A 13,508-nucleotide genomic window follows, 5' to 3' on the forward strand; every position below is an offset into this window, starting at 1 on the left:
ATTATTGTGAAAGCTCTAAAATATTTGTGTTTGCAGTCATGAGTAATATATAGACAAATTATTTTTCTAAACGAATGTTTGCATTTCTATTTTAAAGTTGACAATAACATGCAGGCTAAAAATGAGTGTAGCAAACTTTGTATTTTTTAAGTTACTGAGGTATTTTTTATATGCAGTAAAATTCTCCCCTTTTAAATGTTCCTTGCATTTTAACAAACACATATACACATGTAATGGCCATAACCATCCAAATGTTACATAAATACATATAATAGTCTATATAGTTATAAGTTTGCACTGAAATCTTGTCTGTGTTACTATTTTGAGAGGATAACACACATGTATACACTCTCACCCACAAAGACACACACACTGGTTATGTAACAGTAATGATTACTATGGGGATGGTACCTGCATAAAACAAAGAGGATTATCCTATTTTTAAAACACAATGTGTGGATTTCATTTCTTATATCAAAGATTTTTATTAACCAAAAAATGCTTATTTGCAGGATGACCTCAAAGCAACATTAACAGCAAGGAATCGAGAAGCTAAGCAGTTAACTCAATTAGAAAGAACACGCCAGCGCAATCCATCTGATCGGCATGTTATTGTATCCTTTGAATTTGGGTCTTTAAAAAAATGTTTTGTAAGGTATGCATACACAAGTAAATACATACTGAAATTTTACATTTCTACTCTTAAATGGGCAGAGATTGGAATATAAAGATTAACTGAAATACATGCATTTAGAAATTCTCACTACAGAAATTAGCTCATTTTAGAACCTCCCTGGTAGTGCAGGGGTTAAAGTTTCAGTGCTATCAAGCTATCCCCAGTCACTGAGGCATGAGTTCTGTTCGACATCCAGCCAGGGAGCTGACCCACATGGCTCAGCAGATCTCTCCTGTCTTACCCACTGCTCCCCTCAGCAGTGTATTTCAGTGGATCTGCCGTTCTGCTCCCACTCTGTTTCTGGTGAATCCTCTCCCCCCCCTGCATCTCTGACCTACACCCCAGTTTTTGTATGCATAAATAAATAAAAAGCTCATTTTAAAGAAAATATACCACTTAATTCAATCCCCTTTCTTGTTTTTCATAATAGATGTTCAAAAAATAAAGCACTTATAAATGTAGATGCTTTATAGAGCATCCAAATTCAAAATTTGGAGCTTTTTCCCACATGACTAATTATAAGATGAATGTATAAAGATCTATCTTTAATCTTAATATATCAGTACTCTCTCTGCCCTACTTTTGAGAAAGGAAGGTGTATAATTGAGATTCCACAGCTAGAAACAAATCTAGATTAAGGAGTATCTACTATTACAAGGTTCTTCTGTTAAGAATGACTATTTCTTAACTTAGAATGTGCTTTGTTTATGACAAAATGGAATAGAAAATAATACCTACTTGCCAGCACTGGGAGAGGTACAATTGTATAGAAAGTACTAATTTTTCCCACTGCCTTTTTCCTATTCTTTCTTCTATGTCTCCTTCCTGCTTCCTTAAGGTTTTTACTGCCCAGCTCAGCCAGAAACCATTTGAGGAGTGATTCTTGGGGGCGTTAGAGATTCCAGAACACCTCCATTCCTGAGGGTAGCGAATTGGTTCTATGACAATTGCCTGGTCCTCCTTCCTTTGTACCAAAGGTACATAAGCCCAACCTTGTAATAAAAGTGGGCAGCCAAAGGGCTGGGGCTGCCCATTGAAGGCTGGGATAGGAACATCTAGAATGCAGTTGAGACTTAACATCTGCAAACTGGAGATTACAGAGTATGGACATACTCTATAAGCAAATCAGACACACCAAGGAATACTAGAAAATTCATAACTGACAACTAGAGAATAAGGTGTGGCCAGGGAGTGTCACAGATTTAAGAATTAAGCCAGAGGTTAGTATGTTGTCGTTTTGTTTGGAGGAGAGTACCTGAAGGATGAAACCTAAAATCTAAATGTAGAATCTTGAGCAATTGGCAAGACTGAATAAAGGGTATTGGGATGGACAGTCAATACAGAAATAAATCTGCTTGTAAGGCAAAGAATCTGGCTGTCTTAGATGCTCTACTATAAAACTACTGTGGAGGAGGTAGTCTTATACCTAGAATCATGTCTGTGTATTCATATGGGGGGAAATAAATAACAACTGAATAGATTATTACTATCAGTGAATTGTTTGAGTCATTCATTGGGAAAGATCTGTGACTCCAGTTGATTTTGACAATCTGAGACAAGAAAATAAAAGACAGTGTAAATACACATATAATGTATTCAATACAAATATAAAAATATGCAATCATAGCATCATATAATGTTTACCTAGATAAACCCTTAGAATTCATCTATTAAAAAGAAGCACATTAAAGTCAATGTGTAAAATAAAATGAAGTAGCTCTGATAGAAGAGGATGGGGTAAATTGTTCCCAGACTGCCTGCCCAGCCCCAAAACCCCTGTAACAAAATTTGAAAAACACTAACCTAACTCATCCTATTTAAAACCATTGTTCACTCATAACTTATTCCATTAAATATATTTACATCCTTAGAGTCATATAGTATATTTTAATCAAAAGTGTTTCCTACTCAAATTGGTACATTATAGGATTTTTGAAGAATTTTCAATAATAGAAATCTATATCCTCTTTGCTAAAAATAGCTGTGTGTAGGCAAGTTGCAATGCTGAAGTAAAAGAATTTGAGACTAAGAAATGTTGACTTTAAGAAGTTGCTAGATGGTGAAATATTAAGATACGGATATCTCAGCCACGAGTTCTGCTTCCACACTTTTCTAGTTTAGCCAACTCTTAACAACCTGTAAAAATTTTAACAGAATTCTCAAATGGAGGGGAAATATGTAAGCCAAAAGTAGCTGAAAGAATTACATCAGTCCATGTAATAAACAGTATTGGGAAATTACTCTGCTTGAGTATTCTCATTAGTAAAAGTTTGACATGCATCAAGTAACTTAGAAATTTTTTCATATTGATTTTCAAAGGAAATCACTTTCATTTTGATTTTCCCATGGTAAGTTTATATTGTTAAAAATCCCAAGCCCAATAATAAATTGTTTTTGATTACTGATTATGACTAAAAGTCAAGTTTATATGGTTTTTAAAAATTTTATACCCTACATGACAAATGTATACACACACAAACACACACTTTGAAATCTTTGAGGTATGAATATATTTTTTAATGCTTAGTATGTTGAAATTGTGTATTTGAATTAACCTAATTTTAAGACTGTACAATTAATACAAAGTTGTAATGATCTAATTGCAGAACATAGAATTTTGTAAGGGTATATGATTTAAATTTATTTTTAAAAATTGTTCTTTGAAATGTATTTTTTCCTTTATGAAAAATTTCAGTCACAGGTGGGTAATAAAGTGGTGTGTCAAGAGATGGACCCTTGTAGTAAACCCTTTTACTTATTTCATTTTAAACATTTTCTTGGGAAAGAAACCAAATGTCAGAATATTATATGTTGCAAAACTTTGATGACAAGTATAAGCTTTTTTCTATGAATTAACTCTTAAATGATAATATGTGATACACTACTAGCAAAGTAAACAAAACTTTATTAGAAAGAATTTAACCAGAAAATTGGAATATGTCTTTTTTAATCTCTATGCTAACTGCTTAACAAAAAAATTAAATATTTTGGAGTAACTATTGTTCTAAAGAAGAGATGCTTTTTTTAACAGAAATACATGATTAGATTGGAATTGTTCTATATCTTACTGTGGCCACTATATATGGTTTTTGAACTCTTGAACTGTAACTAGAATAAATGAGTAACAAGTTTTTAAAATTTTCATGTAATTTTAATTGATTTAAATTTCAGTAGCCACATGTGCCTAGTGGCCACCAAACAGATCATATAACATTGACCTAGATAGCATCAATACTTGTCATTAGCATGTGTTAAGCAAAGCATTAGACTTGCCATCTAATTTATTAGTTTCTGAGATACATATTTTGTAATAGGTATTAATTAAACAGTAACATTGTTACTATTATATAATTACTTATATTACAAGCTAATAATATAACTTATAAGTAATTATAAGCTATAATATATATATTATAGTAATTATTAGCTTATAAGAACATTCAAATAGAAATCCCATATTAAAATAAATATTTGTAATTTATTCTAGCTATCTGATGAGGATATTACAGTGTTAGAAACATTTAATACACTGGGAGAACTAGAAAATTAAAAATATTTATGAAAATACTTATGTTACAAGTCTTTTCTTTTGGGGTGAGAAAGGGTAAGAAGAGTGAATAAAAAGAATAGTATGACAAATGGGACAGATAGTGACAGGTGAAAGCAGAAATATAGAATATTGTTCTGTAGTAAATTGTCCAAGGGTGATATTGAAAAAAATTATTTTATGAAAGGAAAGAGTTCTTTTGCTTGAGATCATGACCATGTCACTTAATAGATTTAAAATTCTTTTGCTGCATGTGTTTATAATGTAGAACATTTTTATTTTATGCAGCAAAATACACTGAACAATTTACACTTATGCCAAAAAGCCAGTAGTGCTATGATAGCATTTACAGATGACTCAGCTGAATAAATTCCAACTTGATTTTTCTGTATCTTTGGTTGGGGAACACTTTTGTAGGCAGAAACCGAATTACAAAGAGCTACAATGGATGCTACCCGAACAACTCGACATCTGGAGGAAACTATTGACAATTTTGAAAAGCAGAAAATAAAGGATATAAAGGTAATAAAGTAACTCTTCGATTCAAAACATGTTTCCTAACTTTATATTTTTGCTTTATTTAACTATAAAAAATTTAAAATACTATGATGATTTTTTTAGCCCATAAATAGCCCATGTGAAAAATACAAGTGAAAATATAGAAAACATTATTTTCTTATGGAATCAATGATGTATATATTTCTTATGGAATCAATGATATTATTTTTCTTATGGAATCAATGATGTTTGGGCTACATTCCCAAACAAAGGCCAGATAGCCTACTTTTAACACTAATAATACTTAATCAAAGGGAACTAACAATTATTATTTTTATGTATTCTGCATTATTCCAGTCCCTTGACATAAATTATCTTTTAAACTATATAGCAATTTCATAAGAATGAAGTAATGTTACCATATTTTATATAAAAATTATGCAGAAATATAAAGTAACTTAACCCAGAATGTCACAGCCCAAAGCTGAGCTATAAAACAATACTGTATTTTAAAATGCTGTGCTTTCCATTATAATATACTATCATTAACTTTATAGCATAAAGCTTTCTAATAGTTGTATATCATCAATAAATAGGATAATGGTAGCCAACATATAACTTGCATCCACTGTGATGTGGTATCACACTAAGTGTCACCTTTATTTTTTTGTAACACTTTACTAAATCTGAAACCTCAGGCTCATGGACCTCACAAGGTCTTCAGTGACTTTTTCATAGGCATCTTGGAAAGATTTTAAAAATTGCTTATGACCATCTTAAAACATTTAAAACAACTCATCTAAAGATGCCTTTGGCTCACTGCAAATTTTCCTGGAGTAAGCTTTAAAAAAAAAGCATTTTTGTGATTTTACAACTATTGACCAAAAAAATCCTGCTTTCAGAAGTTATATTATCAATAAAATAAGCAGCATTTGCCACTTACATCATTTTTTTCCACAATCCATAAAACAAAAATCCATTCATTTGTACTTTTTTTTTTTAATTTCCTATCATAGTTTAAAAGGATTTCAAACCTTTGATTTTTCTGATAAACCAGGCTCAGAGGTTTCTGGTGTGATCCTGAAGATCAAAAAGTATTTAAAAGCCTCTTATGGGAGGGGGGTTAGGCCCTCCATCGTGGCACAGGGGTTAAGGTCACAGTGCTATCAAGCTTTCACCAGCTACTGCAGCATAAGTTCGTCCTGGCCAGGGAGCTAACCCAGCAGACCTCTCCTGTCTAGCCCCTGCTTTCCTCAGCAATGTATCTCAGTAGATTTCCCTGTTCTGCTCCCCACTCTCTCTGGTGAATCCTCTCACACACAAACCCTGCACCTCTGGCCTACACCCCAGTTCTTGTATGCATTTTTTTTTTTTTTAAAAGCCTCTTAATTCATTCTACACTCTGCTGTGTAATGGTAGACTGCTACTTAGGGAAGCTTCCTAGGACTAATACCTTCACCGAGGTGGCAGAGTATAGGCAGTTGCTGAAATCCCCTCTAAAATTGAGGGAGAATAGAAGGAAGTTTATTTAAATAATTAGCTTTAACCTAAAAAATGAATATGGAGACATGAGGTGTGAGCCCTTTCATTTCCAGTGAAGGGTTTTAGTGATAGGAATCCTCACTCCACCACAATTTCTCGTGCCTCCAGATTTTTTTATACAAGGTACTTTGTGCCTACTCACTACAGTGTTCACCTGTATGCTGAACCTTCTATATATGTTGTTAATTTCCTGAACACCAATAATTAATAAAACTAAACTGGACAAAAAGAGTGAGTACAGATTTCCAACTACAGTTCCTACTGCCTTTAATTCCCCAAAATAAAAGGACATGGAAAGAGGACTGCCATGGAGAGTACACAGAGAAGAGAGTTTCCAAGCTTTTCTCTTTGTCTACTGTATTTGTCTCTGGAAAAGGGAAGGCTCGCATGGTCACCAAAAAAAAAAAAAAAGAAACCTCCTTTTTTAAAAATTGAGAATATAACCCATATCCTATAAAATTCCAATTTAAAATGTACATCTCAATGGTTTTTAGCTTGTTCAGCTATATGTAATCATCACCACTCAATTTTAGAACATTTTCATTATCTCAAAGTGAGACCTAGTATACTTTAGCTTTGCCTCCCTGCATCCTCATATCCCTAGCCCAAAGCAACCAACATTAATTTCAAATCTCTATGGTTTTGACTATCCTGGACATTTCATATGAATGGAATCATAAAATAATGATTTTTGTAACTAGCTTTCATTTGGCATAATGCTTCCAAAGTTCATCCATATTATATCATGTATCAGTATTTCATTCTTTTCATGGCTCAATAACATTCCATTAATTACATGGATATTACATTTTATCCATTCATCAGTTGATTAATACGTGGGTCATTTGTACCTTTTGACTTTTATGATTTATAACATTTATAACATTTTATAACATAAGTTTTAGTATGGACATAAATTTGCATTTCTCTTAGGTATATACCTAGCTGAATTGCTAGGTCATATAGTAACTATCTTTACTCACTTGACAAACTGTGAGACTGTTTTCCAAAGTGGTTGAATATTCCCACCAAAAGTATATAAGGGTCCCAGTTTCTCTGCATTCTCACCAGCCCTCACTGTTCATCAGACTTTTTCATTCTAGCCTCCCTAGTAGATGTAAAGTCATATCTCATTGTAGTTTTCATTTGCCTTTCCCTGCTGATGCTTACTGGATATTTGTATATATTTAAGGAAATTTCTATTTAGACATTTTGCCAATATTGTAACTGGGTTGTCTTTATTATTCAGTTGTAAGATTCTTTAAATATTCTAGTACAAGTACCTTACCAGATATGATTTGCAGTTATTTTCTCCCATTCTGTGGGTAATCTTTTCACTTTCTTGGTGTGTCCCTTGAGGCTAAAAGTATTTAATTTTGATGGTCCAGTTTATAGTTTCTTTTGCTGTGCATGATTTTAGTGTCATATCTATTACCAAATCCATTATCATTAAAGGCTTATCCCTGTTTTATCCTGTTTTATAGTTTTCATTGTTACATACAAGTCTCTGATCCAGTTAATTTTTGCATATGGTGTGAGCTAAAGGTTAAACCTCATTCTGTTACATCATAATCCAGTTCTTTCAGGACCATCTGTATAAGAAACTATTCTTTCCCCATTTAATTGTCTTGATACCCCTGTTGAAAACCAGTGACATGGTTTCTGGACTCTCATTCTCTTTCATTGCTCTACATGTCTGTCCTTATCCTGATACCACACTGTTCTGATTAGCATCTGCTTTGTAATAAGTTTTAAAATCAAGGTGTGTGAGTTCTCTTCTTTGTTCCCTTTTAAGATTGTTTTGGCTAGTCTAGATCTGCATAATGCTGTTTACTGCTAGTCAGTTGCTAGTCCAATATGCCAAAGCCCTCTGTGACCTATATGAAGGGTCATTATTAGTCATAGTTTTAAGTCTTTTATACCAGAGCTCACTCTGTACAGACTGATACAAGTGCCTAACAAAAGGGATATCTTCAACTACAGATGTTTCCATTGGGTGGAACCCTGTTTTAATACTCTCAAATGTTTTTCTAATCCTTAAGAACGGAAATGGGGGGAGAAAAACAATCATAGGACCCTGATGAATATCAGTCTGCTATCTACCACAGTACAGGTCATTCCTGTGTGGGTGGTTACTATAGCAGAACAGGGATGAAGGGAAGAGGGTCTGTGACTATTGCCTTATTACCTAACCCATACTTTCCATCTTGCCCCTTTAAGAACGATGCTTGGGTTTTTACTACCCAGTTCTTATTCTGCCCACTTCTTTCTACATTGATAACTCTGTTTTTTTATTTTGATAAGGGACAAGAAGGTGAAAAAAAAAAAACAGATCCAATTTTAATGGAAACTTGTATGATTTGCATCCTTTCCCTATCTATAAACTATCTCACCCCCATTTAAACATCTTCATTCTCTTTACTCATGATCTTCTTGTCAAGTTTTCATCATAGTTAGTGTCTACCTGCACAGTTTATTTGTGAGAGAAATGTTGATTCCAGCAAGCACAGCATAGTTCAGTAAGAGCTATAACCTTTGAGGAATCCAGATCCAACTGTCAACATTCTAGCAGTAACTCTGACAAGTTATATAAACTAGAAAGTTCTATGCAAAAGTGCCATTATCAGCTGTAGAAATACCATTATTACCCTGTAATTCCTTTGTGGTTAGAGAATACAAGTAACATATACTCAGAAAAAAGCTAATGGGATTCAAAAAGCATTCTTTTAAATATCTGTTTTAGTTACTAAAATAACAGTTTCAGAACTGAATTGCTCTAATACAGGCAAGTGGTAACGTAATGGCATACATTTTAGTCAAACTTGTTTTTATCAAAAATGTCAATTACAAGGTATAAATAGAATTGATTATAAAAGGGGGAAGGAAAGTGAATGGTGACATGCTGCAAAATTTCTTTGTAACTTTTTATTCTAGCAGCTATCATTTGTACTTTATTTGCCCTTTAGAAAAATAGGTACTTCTGTATTTCATAAAATGCCAAAATTACAGTAAGTTATAATTACTCACTTCACAAGGCAAATTATGATTATTTAAATTTAGATCTTTCTTTTTCAGACTATATTTTCAGAATTTATCACCATTGAAATGTTATTTCATGGCAAAGCTTTGGAGGTCTATACTGCTGCCTTCCAAAATATACAGAAGATTGATGAAGAAGAAGATTTAGAGGTAGGCCTATGTATAAGCATAGTTCTGTTAATATGGAAATGTTTCTGAGAACATTAGTTTATGTGGGTAAAATACCTTAAATTAGAGCAATGAAATGGTTTCTATGTAACTATGTGCACTCCCAAACATTGGAATTTTGTGATTTTCTGTTCAACTTTTTCACATTAACCATGGTAAAGTTCCAAGAGTTAATTTATTAATAGCTAGGAAAATAGAATCTAAATAAAGCTATTTAACTTTTTTAATTTCATTTAACTAACTAGAAATAATGTCATCTTTTTTACTGAAAAAGGCTATATACTCTCATGATGTAAGCAGAATTCTCTATTTTAAGAGATAGAATTTAAAAGTGCCTGCTATTTGACAAGTTTGAAAATTCCCCAATTATTTTTCTTACAAACTTACCTATTCATAAAATGAAAGCCTTCAGCTTTCTCTTTAGCTATTCAGCTGGTTCCAGGAAATTTATTTCAGTAAAACCAGATTATAGCTTAACTAAAGTGAAGAAGGGTACATATCCCAAAATCTGATTTCACAGCTACATCAGTTATGCTGTTTGCCAATGGATGGCTTCCTACATGTTCATTCTTTCAAAATTCTAAAATTTCTTAATTTTTATTCCTTTTCATGTCTTACTTTTTGAAAAACATGATCTTTAATCTGCCATTTGTAAAATAACAAGAAATGATTTTAATAGTGATTACTTTGGGTCAGCTACTGTCCTCCCATCAACTTGATAAAAATACCTATGCTTCATTTCTACGGATGAAAAACAGAGATACCTCGAGATTAAGAAACTTCCCAGAAGTTCTCAGAGCTAGTAACACAGCTGGGACCCAAACCCAAAAGTCTGGTATAGATGCTGTATTTTCATCCTCTCAACACTCTACTACCAGAAGTATGGCTCTTGATGATGTTTCCTGTAAGAAACAACACTGCATTGAGTAGCAGGTTCAAAATTGATTCCGCATTTTACCCCTAAGACTGGAGCTCCCTTTACAGGTGTAATAGTCTCCATTGTCTAATATCCTTGACATGCCATCTGTTTTCTAATAAACTGATACTAAAGTTTCTTCAAGCCCTTTGGTCCCCAAAGTTTTCCTTTTATTCCAGAGGCCATCAACATCTTTTTGTCACACTTTTTTTTTTAATATTCTTGGGGAGAGCACAACTGTTACGACCAAATCCTAATCAGCTAGCTAAGTAGTTTCTAAGAGGCAAGATTTCACGAAAAACTAAAGGTCTCAGGGCTGTGTGATACATTTGTTGAGTATTCACTTCCCCACACTCTCATGAGGCAACATTTAGCAAGTTAACTTCTTCACTCTTCAGTTTCCTTATCTATAAAAGATTTTTTAGTACTTATAACATGTTCATTCAACAACTGTTTTGCACCTATTATATGCCTGGTACCATTCTAAATACTGAGAATTTAGCATTATTAAGTTAGAAATGGCCGAAGTTGTAAAAGCAGAAACTTTAAAAATCTACCAGGATGTTTAGACATTTAATTGTTCTAGTTTTATAATGCAGCCAGCCCCATAAAGAAAAAATAAGGTGTGTTGTGGATATGTGATATAGGATTCTAAATAGGGTGGAGAACCAATGATTTCTTAATTAGAAGCTTGAGAGATCAGCAAGAGGATGCCTGGCAACAATTTTCAGGCAGAGGACACAGACAGATATACAAAGATCCTGAGGTAGAAATGTCAATGAACTATAGGTAATGAGCTATTATTATTAGACCAGACAGAAATTGTAAAGAGAAAAGGGGAGGCGTTTGGGAAGAGTTGTGGAACCAAGGGAGTAAGATTATATCAAACAGGTACCAAGAGAAAGGGTCCTTTAAATACAAGGTTTCTTAGGAACAAGTAGAGAAAATATGCAGAAAGGACAGAGAAATAAATAACTTGATAGTCTCCTCGGCAATCTATGAGAACTGTTGAAAGTAATTTAGGTAACTTTTTGCAATTAGGTCTCTAGGTATATTGCAAACCATTTTATGTTCTTCACATAAAAAGCTTATCATTTTCAGCTTTAAATATCTCTATTCAATTCCTTCAGAGCTTATTCAGGACTGAGACTCATTCCTACAGATCTTGGACCATATTGGAACATACACTATTGCTCACATATTAATATTTCTCTAAAGCTGTTCTTCTATTGTAATTTTTAACCAGTTTAGACTCCTAAAGTTTATATATTGTCTTCCATTTCCCTCTTTTAATCTTATCTTTGCTAGAAAAAGTTTAAAAATTAATGTTCTAACAAAAATACCCCTTCCAAATATCAGTTAATAAGTCATCCAGTTTTTATATCTTATCAGGATGTCAGTGGTGCACATGAAAAAGTAACTGGGTCTTCAGTAACCTCTTAATGTAACATTTGAATTGTCCTCATTACAAGTAGCATTCTTTGCATTGTTTCATCCAGATTCCTTTTCTGTTCTGCAATTCCTTAAGACTTAAAAAATGGGCCTCCCTGGTGGCACAGGGGTTAAAGACACAGGGCTATCAAGCTATCAGAAGTCACTGCAGCACAAGTTCTATCCCTAGCCAGCCAGGGAGCTAACCCACATGGTGCAGCAGACCTCTCCTGTCTCACCCCTTGCTCCCCTCAACAGTGTATTTCAGTAGATCTGCCTGTTCTGCTCCCCACTGTCTCTGATGAATCCTCTCACCCCCTGCATCTCTGGCCTACATCCCAGTTCTTGTATGCATAAATAAATCTTTTTTTTAAGATTGATTTATTTATGCATACAAGAGCTAGGGTACAGACCAGAGATGCAGGGGGTGAGAGGACTCACCAGAGACAGAGTGGGGAACAGAACAGGCAGACTGACTGAAATACACTGCTTAGGGGAGCAGCGGGCGAGACAGGAGAGGTCTGCTGTACCATGTGGGTTGCTCCCTGGCCAGCCGGGGATTGAACTCATATTGCAGAGGCTGTGGACTGCTTCATAGTGCGGTGCTTAACCCTTGAGCCACCAGGGAGGCCCAATAAATAAATCTTTAAAAAAAAAAAAAAAAAAGACTTAAAGAAACGTGTAAAGACATTCCCTTGCTTGGGTAATATTACTCATTCGGCAAAAGTGAATTTAGAACAGCTTATTGTCTTAAGCTACGAGTTCAAAGATAAAACAGGGCTCTTAGCTCTAAAAGAACTTACAACTAGTTATGGAAAGGTGTGGTTACAAACCAGAGAGATGAAAGCTGAACTGAGGGTATTAACAGTAGGAACTATTGACTGAAGAAAAGGGGAAAGCAGAACAAGGGTGGCATTTGACTTGATTCTTAAAAGATGAATAAATTTGCTGTGGTTCCACGCTGAGTAACCACGTGTAGTAAGGTTTGCATATAGGTATACAGGCCACAATTAATATTCTAAGTAAAAAGTGGTGGGTAAATTTGGGCGATCTTTTTTTAAGGATTTATTTATTTATGCATACAAGAACTGGGGTACCGGCCAGAGGTGTGGGGGGGGGTGAAGGGATTCACTAGAGACAGAGTGGGGAACAGAACAGGCAGATGGACTGATATACACTGCTGAGGAGAGCAGCAGGCGAGTCAGGAGAGGTGAGTGGGTAGCTCCCTGGCCAGGGATCTAACTCGTGCTGCAGTGGCTGCAGATAGCTTCATAGGTTGCATCTTAACCCCTTGCGCCACCAGGGATGCCCAAATTTGGGTGATCTCAAGCCTTGGATTTACTAAAGGCATTTGGAGGGCCTCCCCTGGTGGTGCAGCGGTTGAGCGCTGGGCTGCAAAGCTGCCCGCAACCTCTGCAGCGCCAGTTCAATCCCGGGCTGCCAGCGACGGCCCCACATGGCGCGACATACATCTCCAGCCGCGCCCGCTGCTCCCCTCAGCAGTGTTTCGTCAGTCTGTCTGTTCTGTTCCCCGCTCTGGCTCTGGTGAATTCTCTCATCCTCCCATGCTTCTGACTGTACCCAGTGCTTCTATAAATAAATAAAAAATCTTAAAAAAAATAAAAAATAAAAAAGGCATTTGGATTCTGGGTAGTCAGGAGCCACAAAGTTTTGTTTTCTTTTTTAATAAA

At 34.8% G+C, this 13,508-nt stretch overlaps 1 protein-coding gene across 3 annotated transcripts; it reads left to right on the forward strand.

The window, feature by feature from the left end:
• Positions 1–488: 488 nt before the first annotated feature.
• LOC119253819 (CBY1-interacting BAR domain-containing protein 1-like) lies at positions 489–9,658 on the forward strand. 3 transcript variants are annotated; one of them, XM_054699141.1, is made up of 3 exons: positions 489–655; positions 4,641–4,745; positions 9,339–9,658. In XM_054699141.1, the coding sequence occupies exons 1-3, from the start codon at positions 644–646 to the stop codon at positions 9,498–9,500; spliced, it is 279 nt and encodes a 92-aa protein (XP_054555116.1). In that variant the 5' UTR covers positions 489–643; the 3' UTR covers positions 9,501–9,658. The 3 variants fall into 3 exon arrangements, 1 of the variants encoding a protein (XP_054555116.1); XR_008553352.1 differs by lacking the exon at positions 489–655 and adding an exon at positions 1,412–1,432 and having other exon boundaries at positions 9,339–9,482; XR_008553351.1 differs by lacking the exon at positions 489–655 and adding an exon at positions 1,575–1,653 and having other exon boundaries at positions 9,339–9,482.
• The last annotated feature ends 3,850 nt before the right edge of the window (positions 9,659–13,508 follow it).

The sequence above is a fragment of the Talpa occidentalis genome, unplaced genomic scaffold (assembly GCF_014898055.3).
Source record: "Talpa occidentalis isolate TD23 unplaced genomic scaffold, MPIMG_talOcc4v2.1 talOcc4.2019, whole genome shotgun sequence".
Classification (NCBI taxonomy): Eukaryota; Metazoa; Chordata; class Mammalia; order Eulipotyphla; family Talpidae; genus Talpa; species Talpa occidentalis.

Excerpts from the sequence above, each read along its gene's own strand:
- LOC119253819 (XM_054699141.1), top strand. Across the intron at positions 4,746-9,338 it reads AGAAAATAAAGGATATAAAG|ACTATATTTTCAGAATTTAT; the intron begins GTAATAAAGTAA and ends TTTCTTTTTCAG.